The sequence below is a fragment of the Mytilus trossulus genome, unplaced genomic scaffold (genome assembly GCF_036588685.1).
Source record: "Mytilus trossulus isolate FHL-02 unplaced genomic scaffold, PNRI_Mtr1.1.1.hap1 h1tg000050l__unscaffolded, whole genome shotgun sequence".
Taxonomy (NCBI): Eukaryota; Metazoa; Mollusca; class Bivalvia; order Mytilida; family Mytilidae; genus Mytilus; species Mytilus trossulus.
Genome location: NW_026963292.1, coordinates 3,405,368 through 3,431,227, shown reverse-complemented (window position 1 = coordinate 3,431,227; position 25,860 = coordinate 3,405,368). Strand labels below are relative to the sequence as shown.

The following is a 25,860-nucleotide window of genomic DNA, read 5'->3' as shown; positions in this document are numbered from 1 at the left end:
AATATAGTTTATCATGACATTAATGAGGTACAAATAACTTTCTAAACTGAACCTCTTTTGGGACTGAAAAATTTATTCAAATTACTACCACTTTTGGGACTGCAGAATTCATTCAAATTACAAAGGTTGTTTTTGTAAAAAGAATTACTCACTTCCTACAAATATTCATACTTGCCAGGGTTTTTGCTGGCCGTCGCCATTTTTGCATTTAGCGGGGGTAAAAAATTGTGACGATTAAAATTCATCATTTGCTAAAGAATATGGAGAAAGAAATATACATGTACATAATGATTTAATTTCATCCGTCAAGTATTACTTGCACAACGTATCAATTTACATGTATTTTTATTAGAATCATATCTAATGTAAACCAATTCAAATTGTTCACTTTAAAATATGGAATGGTGCATACAGAATTTTTTATAAGCAATAAAAAAATCCAGATTGATCTAAAATTCATAACATTTAATGTCTTAATAGATATAGGAAGATGTGGTGTGAGTGCCAATGAGACAACTCTATCCAAATAACAATTTAAACCAGATGCTCCGCAGGGCGTAGCTTTATACGACCGCAGAGGTTGAACCCTGAATGGTTGGGGCAAGTATGGACACAACATTCAAGCTGGATTCAGCTCTAAATTTGGATTGTGATTAAATAGTTGACACAGCATAGGTTTCTGACACAGAATGAATGTGTTCTAATGAACTTTAAATTTTTGTTTTCTCTTAGAGCAATTCACTATGCTGTTGAATATTAATCCTCTCAGAAAAATGTTTGAAGAAATTTTCTTTTTATTTATGAAATTTCAAATGAGAAAAATTGAACCCAATTTTTTTAATCACATCCCCCTTTCCCTTATTCCAAAACTAATCTCAATTAAAATTTCTAATGGAGTTTGCAACAATAACTACTCATTTAATTACATGTACATCATAAAATATTAAGATGTAAAAAAACTGCTTGTTATCACTGAATGGTAAAGATTATTTTAATTTATCAGTTGGTAGTAAAAAGTGAATATACATTGTATATTGTATAAAACAAAGATTTAAGTTGATTCTGGACAAAGAAAGATAACTCCAATTAAAAAAAATTCTTGCTATTGCACAATATAGTGAAATTAGATATTTCTTGCTTACTATTCTGGACAAAGAAAGATAACTCTAATCAAAAATAAAATTGCTATTTCACAATATTGTGCAATTAGATATTTCTTGCCATTGCGCAATACTGTGCAATTGAAAAGACTTGCTATTGCACAATACTTAATATAATAATTTTAGATCCTAATTTGGACCAACTTGAAAACTGGGCCCATAATCAAAAATCTAAGTACATGTTTGGATTCAGCATATCAAAGAACCCCAAGATTTCAATTTTTGTTAAAATCAAACTAAGTTTAATTTTGGACCCTTTGGACTTAATGTAGACCAATTTGAAAACAGAACCAACTAGAGGCTCTAAAGAGCCGGTGTCGCTCACCTTGGTCTATGTGAATATTAAACAAAGGACGCAGATTGATTCATGACAAAATTGTGTTTTGGTGATGGTGATGTGTTTGTACATCTTAATATACTGAACATTCTAGCTGCTTACAATTATCTCTACCTATAATTAACTTGGCCCAGTAATTTCAGAGGAGAAGATTTTTGTAAAACATTACTTAGATTTACGAAAAATGGTTAAAAATTGACTATAAAGGTCAATAACTCCTAAACGGGTCAACTGACCATTTCGGTCATGTTGACTTATTTGTAAATCTTACTTTGCTGAACATTATTGCTGTTTACAGTTTATCTCTATCTATAATAATATTCAAGATAATAACCAAAAACAGCAAAATTTCCTCAAAATTACTAATTCAGGGGCAGCAACCCAACAATGGGTTGTCCAATTCATCTGAAAATTTCAGGGTAGATAGATCTTTACCTGATGAACAATTTAATACCGAGTCAGATTTGTTCTAAATGCTTTAGTTTTTGAGTTATAAGCCAAAAACTGCATTTTACCCCTATGTTCTTTTTTTAGCTGTGGCAGCCATCTTGGTTGGTTAGCAGTCACGCAAAACATTTTTTAACCCAAATACCTCAATGATAGTTGTGGCCAAGATTGGTTAAATTTGGCCCAGTTGTTTCAGAGAAGATTTTTGTAAAAGATTACTAAGATTTATGAAAAATGGTTAAAAATTGACTATAAAGGGCAATAACTCCTAAACGGGTCAACTGACAATTTCGGTCATGTTGACTTATTTGTAAATCTTACTTTGCTGAACATTATTGCTGTCTACAGTTTATCTCTATCTATAATAATATTCAAGATAATAACCAAAACAGTAAAATTTCCTTAAAATTACCAATTGAGGGGCAGCAACCCAACAATGGGGACTTGGATTCATCTCAAAATTTCAGGGCAGATAGATCTTTACCTGATGAACAATTTAATACCGTCAGATTTGCTCTAAATGCTTTGGTTTTTGAGTTATAAGCCAAAAACTGCATTTTACCCCTATGTTCTATTTTTAGCCATGGCGGCCATCTTGGTTGATTGGGCCGGTCACCGGACACAATTTTTAAACTAGATACCCAAATGATGATTGTGGCCAAGTTTGGTTAAATTTGGTCCAGTAGTTTCAGAGGAGAAGATTTTTGTAAAAGTTAACGACGACGGACGACGACAGACAACGGACGATGGACGCAAAGTGATAGGAAAAGCTCACTTGGCCCTTCGGGCCAGGTGAGCTAAAAATGAAGAATCTACATACACAGTTAGAATTGGCATATCAAAGAACCCCATTTATTCAATTTTTGATGAAATCAAACAAAGTTTAATTTTGGACCCCGATTTGGACCAACTTGAAAACTGGGCCAATAATCAAGAATCTAAGTACATTTTTAGATTCAGCATATCAAAGAACCCAACCGATTCATTTTTTGTCAAAATCAAACTAAGTTTAATTTTGGACCCTTTGGACCTTAATGTAGACCAATTTGAAAACGGGACCAAAAGTTAAGAATCTACATACACAGTTACATTCAGCATATCAAAGAACCCCAATTATACAATTTTGATGAAATCAAACAAAGTTTAATTTTGGACCCTTTGGGCCCCTTATTCCTAAACTGTTGGGACCAAAACTCCCAAAATCAATACCAACCTTTCTTTTATGGTCATAAACCTTGTGTTTAAATTTCATAGAGTTCTATTTACTTATACTAACGTTATGGTGCAAAAACCAAGAAAAATGCTTATTTGGGTCCCTTGTTGGCCCCTTATTCCTAAACTGTTGGGACCTAAACTCCCCAAATCAATACCAACCTTCCTTTTGTGGTCATTAACATTGTGTTTAAATTTCATTGATTTCTATTTACTTAAACTAAAGTTATTGTGCGAAAACCAAGAATAATTCTTATTTGGGCCCTTTTTTGGCCCCTTATTCCTAAAACTCCCAAAATCAATACCAACCTTTCTTTTGTGGTCATAAACCTTGTGTCAAAATTTCATAGATTTCTATTAACTTAAACTAAAGTTATAGTGCGAAAACCAAGAAAATGCTTATTTGGGCCCTTTTTGGCCCCTAATTACTAAAATGTTTGGACCAAAACTCCCAAAATCAATTCCAACCTTCCTTTTGTGGTCATAAACTTTGTGTTAAAATTTCATAGATTACTATTCACTTTTACTAAAGTTAGAGTGCGAAAACTAAAAGTATTTGGACAACGACGACGACGCCAACGTGATAGCAATATACGACAAAAAATTTTTCAAATTTTGCGGTCGTATAAAATTTCATAGATTTCTATTCACTTTTACTAAAGTTAGAGTGCGAAAACTAAAAGTATTCGGACGATGACGACGACGCAGCCAACGTGATAGCAATATACGACGAAAAAATTTTCAAATTTTGCGGTCGTATAAAAAGTAAAGCATTATAGGTCAATGTTAATATCCATTTTCTGAATGCTAACTTAGTTTTGATAAGATCAATTTTTCCTTCACCTTGTTCAAGGTTGGATTTTTGAATTGTCAATTAATTCAAAAAGTCATTTATATTTATAGTTTCACTAAACTTGTTTCGACTTTCTGCTTCAAGTAAGTTCTATAGTTTAATTGTTCTGAAATGGTATATCATATTCATAACCAATCCACTGGGATCTATAATTTCCATCCAAATTCTGTGAATCTAAGAAACCGTTTCAATTTTCCAGAACATTCTTCAGCATGAAAAAGCAGAGACAGATTTTTGCAATTCTCAGAAACTGAGTCAAAAGCAAGAAATATTCACCATAAAAACATCACTATAAATTCAGAGTGTAATGTCCTCTTGAATGCTGTCAATCATAATTCAATATTAATTAATGTTATTCATGTCCTTCAAGCAGAAATCAAAATACATTGAAGTTTTAATTATTTCAAAGTTCATTCAGTCGGTTTTTCACAATAACAAAAACATTCCATTAATTTCCGATCTGATTAAAATGCACATTTCTGTGTCAAATAACACTTTGTTTTCCAGGATCTGATACAAAAGAGTTTGTTTTTGTTTTCAACACATTTTCAGAATCTTACGCTTTTGTCATTTTAATACGCACCATCAAAATATTGGTTGGTTTGTTACAAAATAACCGAAGAGGGAGTGTGGTCAGATCTGAGTTATTTTAAAAAGCTCAAGGAAACATCATCACCGTGATTAAACAAACAAAAAATGCAGAAATATAAAACATAAAAATAAAAAGATGTGGTATGATTGCCAATGAGACAACTCTCCACAAGAGACCAAATGACACAAAACTTACACTTATAGGTCATTGTATGGCCTTCGACAATGAACAAAGCCTATATGAATAAATAATTAATCTATAACTATCAAAAATAGGGTTATCTAAGTGTTTTTAGTCAACATAGGTTTTTTTAAAGGGTCTTTCTTCTTCAATATGTTGTAAAAGGATATAGAAGTTTTGACATGCTCTGTAAACAGACATTTCAAAGGTATAAAAAGTCAATAGTTCTTGAAGAAAACAAATCTTGACATAACAATTATAATTTTTGAGAAAATGAGAGACAAGCATACTTATTTTAACAAAAAAATCACAAAACACCAGTGCAAGTCAGTAAAGTGGTGTTTGTTAGTCAAAATCATTCAAACAAAGCAGACATCCAAGACAAGTTTACAAGTTCAAAAATATTATAAAAAGGGGGGGGGGAGGCAATGCTGCAAATTAAAGATAACAATAGGTTTCTGAGATCTTTACTTAACCAAACTAAGAAATATTCCCAGATGCTTGACATACACTGAGTAGCAAACAACTGTCATGCTAAAAGTTATAAGATTTTTTTCACAAATGCACGAGCAAAGTTTGTCCTTTTGGACAAATTCCTCAAATGAAATGTTAAGCTAAATTATGCCAAAGTCAGGGATTTCTGATGTATCCTTGAAACACATCGAGTGCTCACATTATTTGCTTGATTGAAAATTATATATTTCTATGCAAGAATGAATAAAAATCAGTTAAATTTACATTTATCTATCTGCGTAGCACTTGATGCTTTTTAAATTCAAGAATAAAATTACTTATACATGTTATATATTCAATCAGTATCGTTGGTGGATTTTTTTCGACAGTGATTCACTGATCCTTAATAAATCATAAAATTTCAAAAAATATTGAAAATTTTGTTGATAAGTATGAGTATGCATAATTCGATAGGTGCAGTTTGAAAATGATAACTGTATGCAAAGGGAGACAATCAATATTTTTTTTTTTAAATTATAGCACCACAAAAACCAATTATTTGTGATTAGAATTAAGATGTTTGTGAACAAAGACGATTCCAAAGACGATCTACTCACACTACAAGAAATCAAACTACAAATGCAAAAATTCTAAATGCAGAAGTATTTCTAGATAAAGCAAACATGTGAAAATTAATACTACATTGTGTACTTTCATTGATCATAAAAAGCAATTCTAATTAAGCTTTAAAAATTGATGCAAGAAATAGGAATACATTGTCATAAAAGGTAATAAAACAATAGTTTTCTAAAAGATAAATTCCCAAAATGATTTCACATCTTACTGTGGATTCATTCATATTTTTCGAATACATGTTCCGTATTTCTTGCATATACAAATGTAGGCCTAGGTAAAAAATTAAAAAGTTCAACCAAATGCACATTTTCTAAATTAAAGTTTTGTTCATGAAGACTTTGCATGAAATCAAATACCAATGAATATATCTAATCTGACAAGACACATCATCACATATCGTTTACATGTGCAAAATAACCCTCTTACCAGAACCCATTTCATTTTCTTCTCAGACAGAGTTGTCTTCCATGGTCAAGATCTAAAACAAACAAAAAACATTTTTGTTAAATATGAAAATGTGAGGGTCACTTATTTTTTAATCTAATCTAAAATAAACGAACCAACAGACAAATATATAATTACATGTCTTAATAGTATACATGGTATAACATGAATAATACACATACATTGTACACAATGGTAGGAAGATAGATACATGAATTCATATTATCATGATTATTTATATTTTCTTTATTTGCCAATGATCTGGACAGTGCTTTGGTGCTTATTCGAAAAATTAAAATGTATTGATTTTTATAATGCCTAACCATGCATGTTAACATGGTTAACCAGAACTATCCTAAAATGTATAAGGTGTACATGTGGGAGTCAGGAAACTGAACTTTATTTTTTTCTTAAGATAAATTATACATATATATGATATCATGTATATTATAATCTCCCTAGATATTTCATTTACATGTAACAACCTGGTAAACAAGGGGAATTGAAATACATCATTTCACATGTACCATCTTATTTCTGATTTCTAAATAATATATTATAGCATCACATCCACAATATAATCTTTAAGAAAATTACTTCAGATAGCATTACATTTAAGATTATAGCAAGGCCTTGGGGAGAGCATCAGCATGCTACTGGATATCCCACATCAGTCATGACTTTCAGGTCTTGCCATTAGTTTTTTGTAGTTTATTTATCTTTATTCGCTTCTCTACGAGAAGCTCTATTGATAGTCGACCTTATTATTTACAGAATTTTATTGATAGAACTTCCGATTCCTGTGGTTAAAATTTAGTCTTTTGTGTCAGATTTTAAATCTCAACGCTTACTGTTATCGCTCATTATCTGTTGTTTTGGCAATAGGAATTACTTATTCGTATAATCTTTCTATTGTCAACATTTAATTCTGAGACTGTCACTTGATTTGAATTTGAAAGTTACAAGTTACCTTGTTTTTCTGTCTCATGTGTAAACAAACAGCGGAACCGGATATGTCAACAAAACGAAATCTCGCGGGAAATTAAAGTTTTATGGCGCGAAAATTGACAAAATTTCAAAATTTCAAAATGTAGCAAACGTTTTCGGAATTATCTATAATTATATAAGACCATGTGGGGGGAAGGGGGGGGGGGGGATATGAACACATAAACATGTAATATAAAAACCGTAAAAACGGCGTTGCACGGATAATAAAAATCGTGAAAAAAACGAAGCACGAGAAATAAAATCGTAAATATTTAATGAATGGCTGTTCTATTTTGAATTTATTGAACCATAAAACTTTTTTTTTAATCTTCACATTGAATACTATGTAAAATATAAAGAGTCAAAAATTAGTTTTATGGTTCAAAAAAATCAAAATAAATTATTGCCATTCATTATAAATAAATTAGATTTTCTATCAAAAAGTACAACCCGGCATAGTTGGTGTATGAATACTCAATGTCATGGGTCTGTCGCCATCAAAATTGATAACATTGAAAATGAAACTAATAATTTTAACCAACCAGAAGACAGTAAAAACACCATTTGAATTTATTTATTAAGGGGACAACTCTACAACGACGACGTGTGGTCTAGCGGGACGTCTACAGTGCAGGCGATTTGGTGTCACGATATCTCAGTAGCATGGGTTCGAATCCCGGCGAGCTGAGACTACTATAACACATAGTAGTCTCAACGGCGAGGGAAAAACAACAAAATTGTTAAAGCATATTTACAGATCTAACATTGTTGGGTTGATGTCATGGGCGGATCCAGGCCTGATTTCAAATTAGGGGGGGGCGCAACTTTTACATCTGCCGAGCGGATTTTTTTTTTTGAAATATTCTTCTGAAGGGGTGCATTGTAGGTATTTCGAACTATTGTGAGGTACAGTCAGCAAGAAATTAAAGTTTCAAGTAGAAACCGCCTAAATCCAACCTGACAACAATCTACAATCACTAGTGACTGACTGAAAGATCATGGACAGACAGATGTAAAACAATAGGCCTATGTTCCGGTTCCGCGAAAAACTATGAGTTATGACGACAAGGTCTCCTACAAACTTGAAAAATCTTCAATAATCTCCTAACACCAATAACTTACGCACTACATGTAAGAGTCTGAGATTCATATTGCATATCTATAGTCGAGTTTATAAAGCTACAGTTATAAAGCTGCAGCCCAAAACAGAAGCTGAAGATCATGCGAACATTTTATTTTGATTCTGTGTTCCTATGCAAACCAATCTACAATCAAGACACCAGCACTTCTAAAATAATCTATCTATCAGTAATAAATATCTCAGTCAAATAATCCTTGAAAGACATTGGTGCTGGTAGTTGTGTTAAACAGAAAAAACAGAAACATCACAAAAATAAGAAGCCCTTGTTTGCAGATCGTCAATATGTTTTAGCATTTCAACATGGGTTTAAGTATGTGAAATGAAATCGGTTACTTAAGAATTACTTTATCACTCCATAACACCATCCCCGACAAACTTGGTTAGGACGATGGAAATGTAAAGAGGTGGCAGATAGACGGGTGTATGATACTATCTACGGAAGCAAAGTGAGACAAGAGAGATCACATCTGCTCACATGACCAATACTAGATACTATTAGATTTTGCAAACGAAAATTTCTACTTTTCGCCGTGATTTTCAATTGTCCTTTCATTATATCTGTTTTTACTTTTTGGATTTTTAGACGAGTTGTATATACATATTGTACACATCCATGTATCACCATCATTGCTGGTGATCCGATGGATAAATCTGTTGTAGAGTTGTCACTGACTCAGACGTACTTATATATATATACATATATATAATATATAATGGTATACTATTAATGAGAAATGGATAGTTGACAATTTGAAAGTTGAAATTATCACGTTGTCCCAATTTGAATTCGTTCATCTGAGTCAATATCGAAGGAAAGAACAAGATAGATTAAGATATGAGACATACCAATTTCTTAGTTTCGATAGTTTCATTCATCTCAAGTTCACTGGTATATACTTGAGATTCAACTACTCACTGACATGATACGTAGGAATTGAAAACAGTTTATTGGTGTGTTCAGTTACACTCAATCTAATTAAAATATTGATCTCTGATTACGTTATCAATATTTTAATTAGATTGAGTTACACGGCATTGTCAGATGTAAGTCATGTTTTGAAATTTGTGTCAGATGTTCGGCCCACTTGGGGTTTTCCCGACGATACAGGTAAATAAATTACCCCATATCACCCACTTTCCTGTTCATTTAAGTCGTCAATCAATAGGTCATTAATAAAAAGGCCATATTTATCAAAAATTTAAGCAAATTCAAGATTTCTTTTTCTTTCTATATCAGACCTAGATGCAAATACTGCCTACTAAAGTAGAAGTTCGAGTCAACCTTTTCGCGCCATTTTTTAAAAGTTAATATCTCGAGAAGGAGTTCCAAAACCTATCAATTGCTTTAGCTTTTTTTTTAAATCTTAACTAATGTTCGTCTGATTTATGGTGTCAATTTCAAATTCCATATTTGTTTTTTTCAATTTCACCTCTATCCATCCTTAATATGACTTTGGGCTCTGAATGTCTGAATGCTAATAAGCTACTCATATACAAACTTTGGTGCTGACATATTTCTAACTTCTGCCCCTGTTTAACAACGCCCTTGTTCATTTAATCAAATTATAAGCTTATGTTGCAATATAATTGGGCATAACAATCATTATTCCTCAAAAAATGTTAGGGGAGTTGTGGTTCAATCAGCGGATTTACAACACGTTTTGCTGTTGTTTTAATTGATTTTGTCACCTTTTTTAATATCTAATGGAAGTAGTTATGCATTTTTTATTATTCGTAAAGATAATAGTTAAGTGTGAAACAAGCATTCTTTTTTTTTAAGAATTTGGTGTCAATGTCGATAGCAAGTTTATATATTTTTTTCTTTTTTAACGACGAAGCTAATAAACTAACATACGTAGTATAAACGAAACATCAACCCTTAAATACCATCAACTAAAAAGACAAACTACTGATTTCAGTAAAAGACCAAGGTCAATATCATGTTAAAAGCTCTCAATCTCTTGGCATGCTTGACAAAGGTAACATATAATGCCCCGGATATAAATGCATTCATACAGTTGTCATCGTTTCACCAGTAAATCATTATTATTGTTTTGAACTTGAAAAATTGTATCAATATTTGTTTGTAGATTTAGGTCAGATGTTGACCTTTATGTCTTCATTTTTTTAATCATTCGAAGTTTGACTTTATATCGACGTTCATCTTTCATCTCCATTTAAAAGTTTAAAAAAAACATGAGTTAATTACCAATCATACCACAGCTTCTCATCATATAGTAGATAGTATAGCTTTTTGTTTTCAAACTACCCATAATTCAACAATATACTTTTTTGATTTTCCGATATGGTTTTTACAATCGATTTTAACGAACACCCAAGTAATTATCCCAAAGACATTTCTTTGTATACTCTCAAATTTAAAGTTATTCTCTATGATGATAGTATCCAAGTCAGTTCCTTGTGTTCAATCTCCATTTGACAAAATATGTAACAAGTAAATCTGATTTGAACTAAAATCAATTTGTGGTCAACCAATGCCAAAAGTTAATAAAAATGCGTTGTTTGACATATATATTTGAGCATGGCGTGGTTACAAAAGAGTTTAAATTTACATTATAAAACATTGTTATTTCAAATTATATTTAAAATTTTGAAAGGCAGGTGTATGTACCCTTAAAACAATGGGACATATAATTTGAAAATAAGTAGATGTGGTATGAAAGAACAGCGATTTTGCAGTGTAAAAGCCGTGACTGTAAGCTAGCAGTGATCAGTCACCTTACAACCTTTAACAATGAGCTGATTCCATACCAAAAGGTTGTATGTTTAAAGTAGATAAAGGTTATTTGTACATATAGCTAGATCGTGGACATCAAGGTGTTACATTTATTGTAATTTTAAGGTCTTTGTTTTTTTGGATACAATATGTAAAGTTTGTTTTGTTTATTTGTCTTCCATCTCGTAACATCAGATGATTAGGAATTATCATTGTTTCTCCCGTATAAAAAAACGATGTTTTCTCAGTTTATTATTCAACGTTCGATACAAAAAACGGACACTAGCATGTTGTATTTATTGTAAAGACAAGGTTAACCTATTGTTGTTCTTTCAAAACTAAATGAAATCAAACCAACATGTGAACATGCCACGGCTGACCTTATAAATATAAAACAAACGCCATTCTCTTCATTTCTGGACAGCTTCAATTTCTAAATTGTAGCTTCTCATATCAAGCGACTGTGACGCTATGAAAATGTTTGCTACGTTGTCGATATTAGTTGTATTGTCATGTACTCATCAAGTTATGGGTGATGGTAAGTTATAACTTATAACTGTTTATACTTTATTACGAATAATGAAAAGTGTAATGATTACTGACTTATGAGATATAAAAAAAGATTTATTAACTACATAAATGTGGTAAACTTATAATGTAGTCGAAATACCTGGTACACAGCAGGTACTAAGAGTCTAGGACTTGTAAGTAACATGTCAGTACCTATTTTACTAATGAAACGTACTAGTTTGTATTTGGACACATGCGCACGGAAAGAAAACAATGCAGTTAAGTTAAACATCTGTTAACGCTTGATTGAACATCATCATACTTTGATTTTACACGGAAAAAACTACATCTACATGTGTTATTGAAAATATTCCACTCGTGTACTTTACAGCGTATCAAACAAAGAAGTTTAATATTGTAACAAGTCAATACTTTTTTGTGTTCAACCAAAAAAATTTCTTCATATCCTACATGTCCTAGCTTTTCAGTTTAACTATCACAAATAGACTTGTAAGTCTATTAACTATATATCAATTTACTCTAACTAACACAAATTTTCCTGGTTCGATTCCCGTTTGGGATGAAAATTTCAGGAACTCAATTTTCGGCTCTCCCTTGACACCATCTGCGAGTATGGTCTTGAGGAAACGATGATAGTCCGTCGGAAAGGGACGATAAATGGCTGACCCGTGTTAAGAGATAGCCACATCTCTTGCACGTTAAAGACACCCTTGTAGATTTCGAAAAAGAGTAGGATAATGCCGCTACAAGGCAGCACTTGCACCCGCAAAGTGGAAAGGGATTAATATAAGTTGCAAAACTTGTTTCCCAATCCACTATAAATAAATATGTTTAAACTATTTACTCGAAAATACACACCAAAGTTATAAAAATACCACTGAAAAATACACATAAAAGTTATAAAAATACACATCAAAGTTATAAAAATACACATCAAAGTTATAAAAATACACATCAAAGTTATAAAAATACACACCAAAGTTATAAAAATACACACCAAAGTTATAAAAATAATCAACCGTATTGAACATTTTGCCCAAAAGGAAAACGTTTTCTTTTGTAAGATTTAATTGTTTTTATGTTTAAAATTTGAAATCATGGTAAGTACAATTCGATAGAGGTTTAGCTAGCTATGAAACCAGGTTAAATCCATCGTACCGATGCTAGTCAAAAATTGGGCAGGTATATCCATTCGATTGATGTGTTTCAGCTTTTGATTTTGCCAACTATAAGCGACTTTCTGTTTTGAATTTTCCTCAGAGTTCGATATTTTTGTTATTTTACTTTTTTCATAATTGATCATTAGACTGGTATGTGTCCATTTCTATGCACGTATTCGATAGCTGGTTTATAACATGTGCTGACCAAAACACATTATTACTTATTTGTAACTTTGGAAAATAGAGGCGAAAGATACCAAGGGAATAAACCTCAAACTAAAAAAACTTTTAGGAATTTAGGTCCTCAATGTTCTCCAACTTCGTACTTTATTTGGCCTTTTCAACTTTTTTTTATTCGAGAGTCACTGATGAGTCTTTTGAAGACGAAACACTCGTCTGGTTTATATACAAAATTTAGTTCTGGTATTTATGATGAGTTTATTTACGGACAAATAATGTCATATCAAGAAACGAAAACTAAAGACATATCATATTGGAATCAAAGGGATCACGATTATTCCACTTTCATTTTTTCTGCTGTTTCAGTGCACCACACAATACGCGCTAAGTTTTTTTTAGTGTACTACATATTGTATGTTGGATGTTTTCAGTGCGCCATATGCGTTTCTTCTGTGTTGCGTTTTGTGTACTATTGTTTGTCTATTTGTCTATTTCATATTTAGCCATGGTATTGTCTATTTATTTTCGACAAATGAGTTTGTTAATTTATGTGTCATTTTGGTCTCTTGTGAACAGTTGTATCATTGGCAATCAAACCACATCTTTTTTTATATTGAATGTTCCTCTGGTATCTTTCCCCCTCTCCAAATAAGCCATTTACACGTACACACGTCAAAAGGTTTTGACTAAAAACAAAAACTTTAACACAGTTTTTGTATAGTCGTTAATGACTAATATCTTATTGTATTCATATAGATACTGTACAAGAGTGTGTTGCCTACTGCAGGGCCAATGAAGCAGGTAAATGACTTTTGCTATTTTGAAAATCATTCTTTCTATCTATCTCTACGTTTAATTTTCAGATGTTATACTACTATTGTATTTTAATTCTCATGTTTTCTTTTATATTAAAGTTTCTCTTGTATACTATAGTTTTCAGGAAAATAGATAATGATGAAAAATATTGTAGCTATTATTCCTTCAAGACGTCATCCGACAGATCTCTAAAATTCCAACAAATAAATGAAATCGTCCGATGACTCCTTATTGCAGCTCTTTTTTAAAGTGGTGATGTTTACCTGTTTGTTTAATTGGTGTGTTTGCCTTATATGATAAAAATAATAGAAGATAAATAGACACATTAAATCACAAAAAAATATCAGGAAGCATGATCTACTTACAAGTCAAACGTTGTCAATACAGCTAGTAGGCTGTCACTCTCTATATGAGCTATTGTCCTTAAGGTGGCTCGCAGGTATAAATCATTTTTTTTATATAAATATAGGATTTCTCTATTTTTTATATAAATAAACATTCTCATTTCCATTCTCAACTTTATTTATCCTAACCTTGATGGAAAAATAAAATAGAAATATGGGGTCACCGTTCATTTAAGCTCACAAAAACTGCCTTCGACAGAAGCATGCATTTTTGTTAAGGTACTTTTTTCTGTTAAACAAATAGGAGAAAAAAAGTAATATCGAAATAAAAAAGAGCTAAATTACAGAAATCGCTTAAATTTTATAAATGTTTTTTTTAAGTACAGTTTAGTTGAAAAACATAATAAAAACAAATTATTTCAATTAATTTTTAAACCAAAATATGACAGTTTTCACCCTATAGAGATAGTTTAGAGCTCTTTCAATCATATTAACATTTCAAAAGTCATTATGGGCCAAAACAAATTGATTTTTTTAGTTGAATTTTGTATCGTACCATAAAGTAACAACTAATAGTGTAATAAATAAAATTTGTAATGAAAAAAAGCATGTTTTAATTTTTGCAGAATTGTTTATACCCTCGAGCCTCCGTAAATGAGGAATTCGTTTAACCCTCTTTCGTGTTTTGAGATACAGAAAAGAAGATAGTGAGAAAATAAAAAAATGAATTATCAGCATTACGAGATCAACAAAACAGCATTTTTTGCCATGAAATCTTTTGTCGTCTACAATGCTGACGAGTTTATTTTGATGAATTTACACATAGACCAAAGTGAGCGACACAGACTCTTTAGAATCTCTAGTTTTCATTTTCATTTTACCTGATTTATAGACGTTATGGAATACATATGATTTCAAATGTTTCATTTTGCAGGGCGTTCGGTGTCCCTTTGCATTCGGGAATACTGCAGTCGTAAGTTATTCGTTTTTGTGTGTTATTATTTTTAGAATTAGCGTAATTGATTCAATTTGAAAAATAAAAAAAAGCTATACCATCAAATATGATCGACTGATGGATATGAAAAATATTATGCTGTCAATGTTAAATGTGTGAGACTATATTTGATTGATGATTTGTATTAGGTTGTCGAATTGCGCTTTTGGTTTAGTAAAATTGGTGCCTTTAAATATCATTTTAGTTATTAGAAATATTTTTTGATCCGTTTGAAATGCAAATTCAGAGACGGTTGACGAGGATTGACAATTTTATATTAATATTGTTGCACTGACGCAACATTGTTCGCATTGAGTGCATGTTTGTATGCTTTTTTGAAACCGCATGATTTGTTATCTCATAAGCAACACGACGGGTGCCACATGTGGAGCAGGATCTGCTTACTCTCCGGGGCATCTGAGATCACCCCTAGTTTTTGGTGGGGTTCGTGTTGTTTTTTCTTTAGTTTTCTATATTTTCTCATATGTACTATTGTTTTTCTGTTTGTCCTTTTCATTTTTAGCCATGGCGTTGTCAGTTTATTTTCGATTTATGAGTTTCACTGTCCCTCTGATATATTTCGTCTCTCTTTTAAGGAAAGTAGTTATGATCTATGTTTATATGTCATAAATTTCTCGTTTCATTCGTAGATATATTATCAAAATCGAACATTTCTAGAATTAGATATCAACAAATAAAACATAATATTTTGATGACTTTGATTATGTGAAAAATGAGTTTAGTATCATCTTGCAAATGTTTCAAGCTAAGATGAATATAGGGTAACAACAGACTATATAGGAATTATTAATTTTGTCTTGATATAACGCAGTAATAGTAGAGTTGCATATTTCGATTCGAAATGTATTATGGCAAATAAATTATAAGTCATTCATGCATAACAAGATGGAATCGTGTGTAGAATAAAAAAAACAATTCAAGCAATGGTTCAATTGAGCTATTCATCTCTTTGAATATTGCTGTAACTTACATATTATAGACTAGAAAGGTAACAAATTATTAATAAACAAATCTTTGGTGATTTGACAAAAAAGGCAAAAAAGCATTTCCGACTACAAATGAGCGATTTAGTCAATTTAAGAATGATTTATGTCAAACTTTTTGTATTTTTTAAACAATTTATGTATCATAATTTCAATTTTATTATTTAGCTAAAAAGTGTGTGGATTATTGTAAAACCCTCACTAATAGTAAGTTTTCTACCATTCTGTTATGTTTTTATTCTCTGTTGTATGTTTGGGGGAAAAGTAAGATCACAAAACTACTGAATTCAGAGGGAAATCCAATCGTAAAGTCTATAATCACATGGCAAAAACAAATGACAAAACACATCATAAATGAATGGACAAAAACTGTCATATTCCTGACTTGGTACAGGCATTTTCAAATGTAGAAAATGGTGGATTAACCCTGGTTTTATAACGCTAATCATCTCACTTTGTTGACAGTCTCATCAAATTCCGTTATATTTACAATGATGCATAAACTTAACAGACATCTGCCCTTTAATGTGTTTTTATAATTATTGAAAAGAAATAACATTCACCATGAGAACCGAAAAACGAAAACAAATAAGAGGATTAATAGCACAAATTTTGAATATGACTTACTTTTGATAACAGAAATAACAAGAAACTAATGATGGTAACTACTAAAATGGGTTAATTTTAAACATTATAATTTTACTAACAAACAATTTCTTAAATAGTGAATAAACATTAATCACTGTATATTTTCTATATTTAAAATTTCAGGAATCCAACCATGCATTAAAACTTGCGGGTAAGAATCTTTCAGAATGGGACGGGAAATTGCCGACAAGTTTCATTGTATTTATTTTTGTAATGTATAGAGGTTAAGGAATAATACGACCTTTAGATCTAGATTTCCTTATACTCATGGCTGTTTTTTTAATTTTAAGTTTAAAACATGTGAATTGTCATAATATAATTAAGCAAGGTTTATAAATAAACATATCTATGTAATAGCTTGAATTGCTGAAACATGAAATATTTTCATGTAGCATTCGGAAAAATTACAAACCTTCAACGGTTACTTAAAGTGTCTGACCTTGTACGTGTAATTGACGATAGAGCATTGTATGTCTATTTTGATCTGAGCGTTACTAATGAGTCTTATGAAGACGAAACGCGCGTCTGGTGTATCAAATTATAATCATGTCACCTTTGATAACTATTTCTATTGAGTTATATAATAGGTAAGGTTTATGTCCGACATCAAATTTAAAAAAAAAGGGACGAAAGATACCAGAGGGACGGTCAAACTCATAAATCGAAAATAAGCTAACAACACCATGGCTAAACAAGAAAAAGACAAACAGACAAATAGCTATAGAAAACTAAGTTAGCTGTAAAATATGTTATCATTCCAATAAAAAATCATTATGACATATTTTGTATGTCCTTTTCGACAGGTTAGATTTAATATCACACTTCCTCGATTTTAGTAGTCATATCAGTACAATTTTTTTTTTCACGTGAATGATAATTGGATAAATGGTTATTTAGTTTTATCTACTACACAGTCACGTGTTAATCATTTGAATTATGTTTATTGGTTTTGTATTAAGCATCAATTTTGTTTTAACGAACATTATATCACACGGTTGTATTTGTTACAAAATACGGTAATTCTTCTAAATAAGACGAGGAAAAAATCGTTAATCATGGTAAATGCAAATATAATCACCATCAGATACTTTGGCCGCATTTCTTTTTAACCAAAATTTTGTAAACGTTGTGTCGCGTTTGTTGTTGGTTTCTAAGCGCTACATAAGTAGAAACAAATAGATCGTTTAATAAGTCTTTACTGACCCTGTTTGAACTTTCAATAATGCATGCACATGTTGTTTGTTATTATACTTTTTACAAACGTAGAAATAAATACTTCGTTTAATCAGGATGAAGTTAGAAACAAATGTAGCGTTTGTACTAACAAACGACAAACTGCAGATGCTCTTAGAGTGCATTTGTTTCTAACACAAATGATGCAAACGGTTAAGCGCACATGTTTTGATCATTTCTCTCAAATATACGTTTGCAAAGTTTACATAAACTTTGACTAACTATGCACACGTTAAAAATGCGCCTGCAAACGCTACATTTATTTCTAACTTCAACCTCATTAAAAGAAGTACTAAGTGTTTGTTTCTACGTTTTTTAAAAGTATGTCTACCAACAACATGCATGTGCATGCATTATTGAAAGTTCAAACAGGGTCAGCAAAGACTTATTAAACGATGTATGTGTTTCTACTTTTGAAGCGTTTAGAAAACAACAACAAACGCGACACAAAGAATACAAAATTTTGGTTAGAAAGAAATGCGGCCTAAATAACTTCTAATGTTAATGAAAACTGGATGAATAAAGAAATATCAATTAATTATGTTTATCGTTGACTGATCATGAGAAGTATATCTATTTGTTTCAATTTCCATCAAAGGTAGAAAATTATATGTGTTTTTTTTTTAAATATATGTTATTCAAAACTACTAAAAACCATTTCCACAAGAATACAGATCTTTAATGAAATTTAGTAAAAAAAAAAAATGGTCATTCAAATCTTTATTAATAGTAATATGTCTTCATGTTTAACGAACCTATAGGATATTTGATACATCAACTACGTATTCACCAGACACATAGTTTTGCATTTCTATTTCAGAGTTGGACCATAAAAACAAAGGGAGAGGAACCATGGAATCTTAAAATGATATAAAATAAACATATCTTCGATATATCGTATACTAGTATTGTTTTACTAACAGATAAAACTAATCAACTATTCCAAAACGAATAATGAGTATGTTTGTTTGTCTTGTCTCGAACCTGTTGGTGGTTTTCGCTCTCAATACATTTGTATTTACTATAAAATTTTGTGTTACAATAGCTAGATTTTCTTGATTTGTTCAGGTGAATTACATGAACAAAATTTTGTTCGGAAATAATTCTCCTTAAATCAAATTTGTGATTCTAATATTAAAAGAGGGTTAGCGCTTTCAGACATATTAACCCGCCACATTATTTGTGTGCATGCCCCAAGTCAGGAGCATGTATTGCTGTGTTTGTCGATGGTATATGGCTTTTTTCGTTAATTTTGTTACAAATTATACCATCAGGGTTTCTCAATTGCATTGTCATATTTTCCATGTATGGCATTTATATCGCTGACTATGCGGTATGTGTTTGGCTTATGTTTGAAGGCCGTACGTGTGATCTGTATGTGGTTACTTCTATTTATTTTGGTCTCTGGTGTTTATACATACCACATCACGGGATTGAATGTCCACTAACATGTTTGACCAAGTCATATTTTGAATGTGCCTGTACTGTGTCAAGAGCCTGTAATTCAGTGGTTGTCGTTTGATGCTATGTTACATTTTCCCCCGGTTATTATTTTGTACATAACTAAGGTCGTTAGTTTTCTCTTTTGAATCGTTTTACAATTATCATTTCGGGATCTTGTATAGCTGACTAGGTGGTATGTTGGTTTTGCTCATTGTTGGAAGCCACACGGTGACCTGGTCAATTTCTGTAAAATGTGGTCTCTGTTGAGGAGTTGTATCATTGGCAATCACAAAACATCTTCTTTTTTTATTTATATTATCGAGAGTAGCAACAACTGAGTAGTCAGTCTTTTAGTACTGATATAATTTGAAATTCTTTTTTAAATTTTTGGTTCATTTTTATTGATTTTCCACTTCTTCAAGCAATGTTTACCTTGACTGATATCGTATATTTATGTTCTACCTCGCTATGGTCGTCCGAACATAAATTATTTCTCATTCTATATAACAAAGACTAATATGACAGGAGGTACACACCAAACAGTTTTAATATAACATTTTTTCAAAATACATGTATACCGTGCAATCGAATATTAAAGTCCATACATCATGCGTCATTATATTATCTGTATAGTCATCTCAACTGTTCATACTTATATCTTCAAAAAGAAAATACAATGAGTTAGGATTTATACAAAGCTTAATATTACAATCTAAATGTAGTAAAGTTGTCGAACAAGTTTGGTGTGTGAAATCTCGATATAATGAAAATGGCGCGGAAAACAGTATAAAAAGCCCGAAAACCGAATTACTCAGTATTCCGCAACAGAAATAGGAAGAAATCTCCAAACGAAAAGAAATATAATCTGTATGTGCCGGTATTGGGCATATAACTCCTAATGTGTTTACTGTCTTATATGTGTGAGAGGGTTCCTGGTCAGAGTAATCAGACTCATTCATCAGTTTGTGTTGTTTTTTGTTTTTTGTTTGTCACCTAACAAAGTTCGCCGTTATTTTCCTTTATTGAAACTGGGATTGATGAATTGTTTATGTTTCCCCTTTTTTCATCTTAAACTGGTAACATTATCGTTTTCTGATCAATAATTGTTAATTGGTAATTGGACATTATCTCTTTATTGGTATATAAAACTTCGTGAAACGAAAACCACATATTATAAAATGTGTACAATACGAAATAGTAAACATGGACCAGATAAATTTTGTGGCAGTTGGTCTATAACGCATTTTTTCAGAATTATGTAAGATGCTAGAATATAGAGTATATTATTGTATAAAACTCGTCTAAACATCAACCCAACAATGTTAGATCTGTAAATTTGCTTTCGCAAATATTTGGTTCTTCCCTCGCCGGGATTCGAACCCATGCTATTGTGATATCGTGACACCAAATCGCCTGCACTGCAGCCGTCCCGCTAGACCACAATACCACCTGGGCTCTCAAAAAAAGAGCTTTCGGTGGCCATATGTTACCTTTCCACGTCAGTTTTAATCTAGCGGCGTACTACAGTACATGATATATAAGGCATGAAGATGTTATTGTTACAGATCAGCTAAATTATCAATAGTAAAGGATCCTACAAATTAATGTAAGATACAGTCACAGAAAATAATTATATTCATAAGTACGTCTGAGTCAGTGACAACCCTACAACAGATGTATCCATCGGATCGCCATCAATGATGGTGATACATGGCTGTGTACATAATGTATATACAACTCGTCTAAACATCAACCCAACAAAGTAAGATCTGTAAATTTGCTTTCGCAAATATTTGGTTCTTCCCTCGCCGGGATTCGAACCCATGCTACTGTGATATCGTGACACCATTTATTGTATAAAACTATATACAATTAATGAGTTCTAAAAATCTTAGAGAATTTTATAATTTGGGTAAATTTATATTTCGTGCAAAAAAATTAAGATCTAGCATGATGTAGTATGTTTTACACATTACCTTCTGCAAACTATGTATACTTTGTGTAGTTTATATGTTGTATGCCTATAGTTGTTATGACTTTGGTAAATACAGATTTCTATACTTTTCCCCAATAACAAGTGTAATTATTTCTTATTTTTGGTTCAGTTACTCAACCATCATTCTCATAGGTAATATTATTTATGTGGTGTTTAGTAGACTGTTGATTGTCTTTCAGTCGTTTTTCGTTTTTTTACAATTGCAATGACAGTTCATTTTCAACATATGATGAGCTTGACTATCACTTTGGTATTTGGCTTGATAATCTTGAAACCCATTGACGACAAATGAAATCTTACAAGGGTAAAAGGTTTCGTATTTCGATAAGCCTTCTGTCTATTTCTATCAAAACTATTGGGTTATTTCTAACAGTAGTTATTGCCGTTAAATGACGAATTCATAAACACTATGATCAATATAGTAACTTTAAAATGAAGACTAATTAGCAATAAAAATCTCCTTATAAGTACAACAGTACCAAAATCGTCTGTTGACTCATGCTTTTGTACAATGACCACATAGGAGAGTCATTGTCCATTTTCCTTCATGTAACATTATTGTTATTTTATTCACGAATGGTAATTTCTTATCTTCTGCATTTTTTTTAGGGCAACACATTTATAGAGAAAAAAAATTGTAAATAATAAAAGATGTTCAGCAACAAAAGTTAACATAGCCGAGTCATTGAAAGGGTTATTGTCTATAAAAGACATTCTTTTGTATTTCTTTATAGCTTGGACAAAGCTATTGAATACAAATAGACACACAAACTCTACACAAACAAAAACCTCATGAAGACACGATCAACACATGATTAACAAAGAGGTCAGCAACATTGAAATTGTTGGTTCTTTTTTTTTTTTGGTGGTAATTTTCCATCATCAGATATAGGAAGATGTGGTGTGAGTGCCAATGAGACAACTCTCCATCCAAATAACAATTTAAAAAGTAAACCATTATAGGTTAGGGACGACATCAAAAGATCGATGTCGGATAAAAAACTTTATTCAAATAGTTTGGGGGGGGGGGGGTAAAAATCGCTGCAAGTTTTATTTATCCGACATCGATTTTCGGAATGAAAAATACAAGTTCAAATTCGCCCCTTACATTTACACGGGCTTTCAAACTAAATGAAAGTCGTCAAATCGTACCGGAAAACAATTTTATGGCCGAAAGTGTAGGGACGAAATTGACTCCATTATCTATGTCGCTCAAACGCTTAATCGATCGTGAATTTTGAATGATATGAAATCGTATACAGATCAACACAGATTGTTTGGGTTCTTCTTTTAATTCAGCACTCCATCAACATACTGATGATAACGTGCCGGGCACTGATTTTACTATAAATCTATGCCGCGCGTGCGTGGGATATAAATTTTATTTACAGTGAAAAATAAGAAAATAAAAATAAAAATTTCAACATAACTTCGTTTTCTTCTGTTTTTGTACTATACATTTTGGTTAAAACTATATACATTGTGGAATTTATTTAAATGTTTAGATGTTTATTGAGAACAGATATTGGAATCTGTTCTCGGAAGCTTTCAAGAGTAGTACATTGAACTGCAGCTACTGGGAGAAGGTTCCATTGCAAGATTGTTCTAGGGTAGAATGAGTGCTTGTATGAGTCTTTAGTGGTTTGTATGGGTCTGAAAGAGTAAATATGTGAATGTTGTCTTGTTCTTGTATTAGATTGTGTAAGTAGGTCTGTCGGATATATGGCAACAAGATGATGTATAATTTTGTAGAGGAAAATGATGCGGGTTCTAATTCGCCTTTTCTCAAGTGTTGCCCAATTTAGAGTGACAGTGTTCTACAGACATTAAATAAAAATAACACAATTCCTATTCATTTTGAATTGTGCTTTTTCCTCTCTCCGCTGTTGGCACAATATTCACTTCAAAGCTATATATATTATATGAAATATTGAGTTGTTTAAAGAGAAAAAAAACATAACCACAATGCCATTATGGACAGATGAAAAATGCAGTATCCATACTGATTGTATTGTTAATAAAATTATGATTTAGCCGTATCTTTCCCAATGTATAAATTTACACCCACACTTTCTTCACACATTTTTAATAAAAGAGATGTTGAAGTCAATATACAAAACAAAAATACATTGTTGAGGAGAAAACAACATCCGATACAAAAGGTATACTCTGAAAGCATATATGCCCTTTATTGGTCAATCAATTTTTTCCAAATTAAGTTAAGAGGGGGGGCAGCGAAAAAACTATGTGAATTAAGTTTTTTATCCTTCATTGAACTTTTGATGTCGTCCCTTAAAGTACGGACTTTTTTTTTATTTAATTAGATAGAGAGAATATGATAAAATAGCAGTAATACAAGATAAAACTAAAACATATTCAGTCATTAATTATATTCTAGTGCTAAAAATGCAAATAAACCCAGATGAGCACCACATATGTTCTTAAGAATCTCTTGTTGACTCAGTGGTCACTAACGGACATGTGAGCTCTTTTGATAGCTTTGGAGTCTGTGATGCGTCCTTTATTTTATGTTACTACAGAACCAATGTCAACCACATGTGAGTATTTAAGTATAAAGTTTTTTTTTACCCAGGCTAAAATTGAACAGAATGATAAAACAGCTTTACATATCTTACATGAGGAAAACAAATAAAATGTATTGGCCGAAAAGAAAAATCCAAGGCAAATTCCAAATTAGAACCGGACAAATTACCCGCTCCGTATCAAATGATAAGCCTGATACCTTTGATAACTATTGCTGAATATGATATATTGTGAATATAATTCTATGGAAAATATTTTCGAACCCTTTATGTCATAGCACAATTTACAGATGGCTGTTTGTTAGAGTTTAATTACAGAAATTGTCAAGAAACTTTTACTTTGATACATTTTGTATGAATTCTGCTTAACATTAGTCGACAAGTTGTTGTGCACAATTAGTTTCGATTTGAATATGCTGGATAAAATATCAATCCATCAAATTCAACTAATTTGTTGTTAATAAAATGTCCAGCATTTTGATGGTAGCATAAGCCATTTATATGTTTTGGTTCTATACGTTAGTTATAGATAATTTTTTACCACAGAAAGAAAGATAGTAAATATTTTAGAGTTAACCTTAAATTTACAATTAATGCAACATCCTGTTGTATTTTTTTTCTGAAAACACACGATTTCACCTATTTAAAAAATACAAAATGAATGAGGCCGATCAATTTTGCTGTCATTGTTTAACGATGCACCTGATTTCACTTGGTTTTAATATAACCTTGTATTTACAATAAATGCAATATATTGATGTCAGCTTTTTTTCTACACATAAAAAACAAGCTTTACATTTTATAGTGTAACTTTATTAACACAAACCCTTACTTTAGAAAATAACAAAATGAAATTATGTTCATGAGATCATTTGTTGAATATACATCCAATTTTGTCTAATGCTTAGTCCGTTACATTTGAATGTTGTTTCGTTGTCTCTTCTTATATTTACTGCGTTTCAATCAGTTTTGGTTTGCTACCCCGATTTTGTTTTTGTTCATAGATTTACGAGTTTTGAACATCGGTAAACTGCTGTTGACTTTATTTAATTTGACATTGTATGAAATCACACGGACATTGATTCATAAAGTTAAAGGAAGGAAACATTTAGTAAACGATTGTCAACAAATTACAGAAAAAAGTGCTTCAAAGTAAAATAGAAATGCTAATTTTAAACATGAAATAACAAAAACAAAAATGGGAAAACAAAAATGTAAATAAAATGAAAACGATATCAGATGTATTCTATAATACTCATCGCTCTATGCCAATTTGTGCTTTGTAATGCTTTTATTTGTTACGATATGTGTAAATAGCTAAGTAATAGATTTAGGAAGATGCGGTATGAGTACCAATGAGACAACAAAGTATAAAAATGCGGGAGCCTGTTTGATATTCAACATATATTTCAAGAAACAAAAAGACATAAGAAAAACACACCAATCTGTTAATGCATTGTACATTCTGTTAATGTATGAGTATATTTTTTATCAATGTAGGAATTACAATCTACTGCTGAGAAATGGGTAGTTGACAATAAGAAAGTTTGAAACCCTAACGTTTGAATAATAGATTCTTGTTCAAAGTCGTTCTTCATCTTTTAATTTTGCTGAAAACAATAAAATGTGAAACACACATTCCAGTATTACATGTTTCATTATTATCTTTAATCTCAAGTTCTTAACAATATTTTAGAGTCAACAACTTGACCTATTTTGCTCATATATATTCCTAAGTCGATTGAATAAAGTGACACTGTTTAACAACACCTTGTTTCATTGAATTGAT

At 31.4% G+C, this 25,860-nt stretch overlaps 1 protein-coding gene and 1 long non-coding RNA gene across 3 annotated transcripts in view; one reads left to right on the top strand and one right to left on the bottom strand.

Annotated features, from left to right (window-relative positions):
* Positions 1-7,358, bottom strand: part of LOC134699207 (calcium/calmodulin-dependent protein kinase kinase 1-like) — a 95,454-nt gene extending 88,096 nt beyond the window's left edge. Inside the window, exons 1-2 of one of the 2 annotated variants that reach the window (XM_063560808.1) lie at positions 7,285-7,358; positions 6,297-6,348 (exon numbers count right to left, since the gene is read on the bottom strand). In XM_063560808.1, the coding sequence (XP_063416878.1) occupies positions 6,297-6,306 (10 nt within the window). In that variant the 5' untranslated portion in view covers positions 6,307-6,348; positions 7,285-7,358. Of the gene's footprint in view, positions 1-6,296; positions 6,349-7,165; positions 7,238-7,284 lie in introns of those variants that run through there. The other variant, XM_063560809.1, reaches the window with a different exon arrangement.
* Positions 7,359-13,809: 6,451 nt separating this feature from the next.
* On the top strand, positions 13,810-19,008 carry LOC134699256 (uncharacterized). Its single transcript, XR_010103538.1, has 5 exons — positions 13,810-13,851; positions 15,145-15,183; positions 16,377-16,415; positions 16,980-17,007; positions 18,910-19,008. It is a non-coding gene; the product is annotated as an uncharacterized LOC134699256 (long non-coding RNA).
* The last annotated feature ends 6,852 nt before the right edge of the window (positions 19,009-25,860 follow it).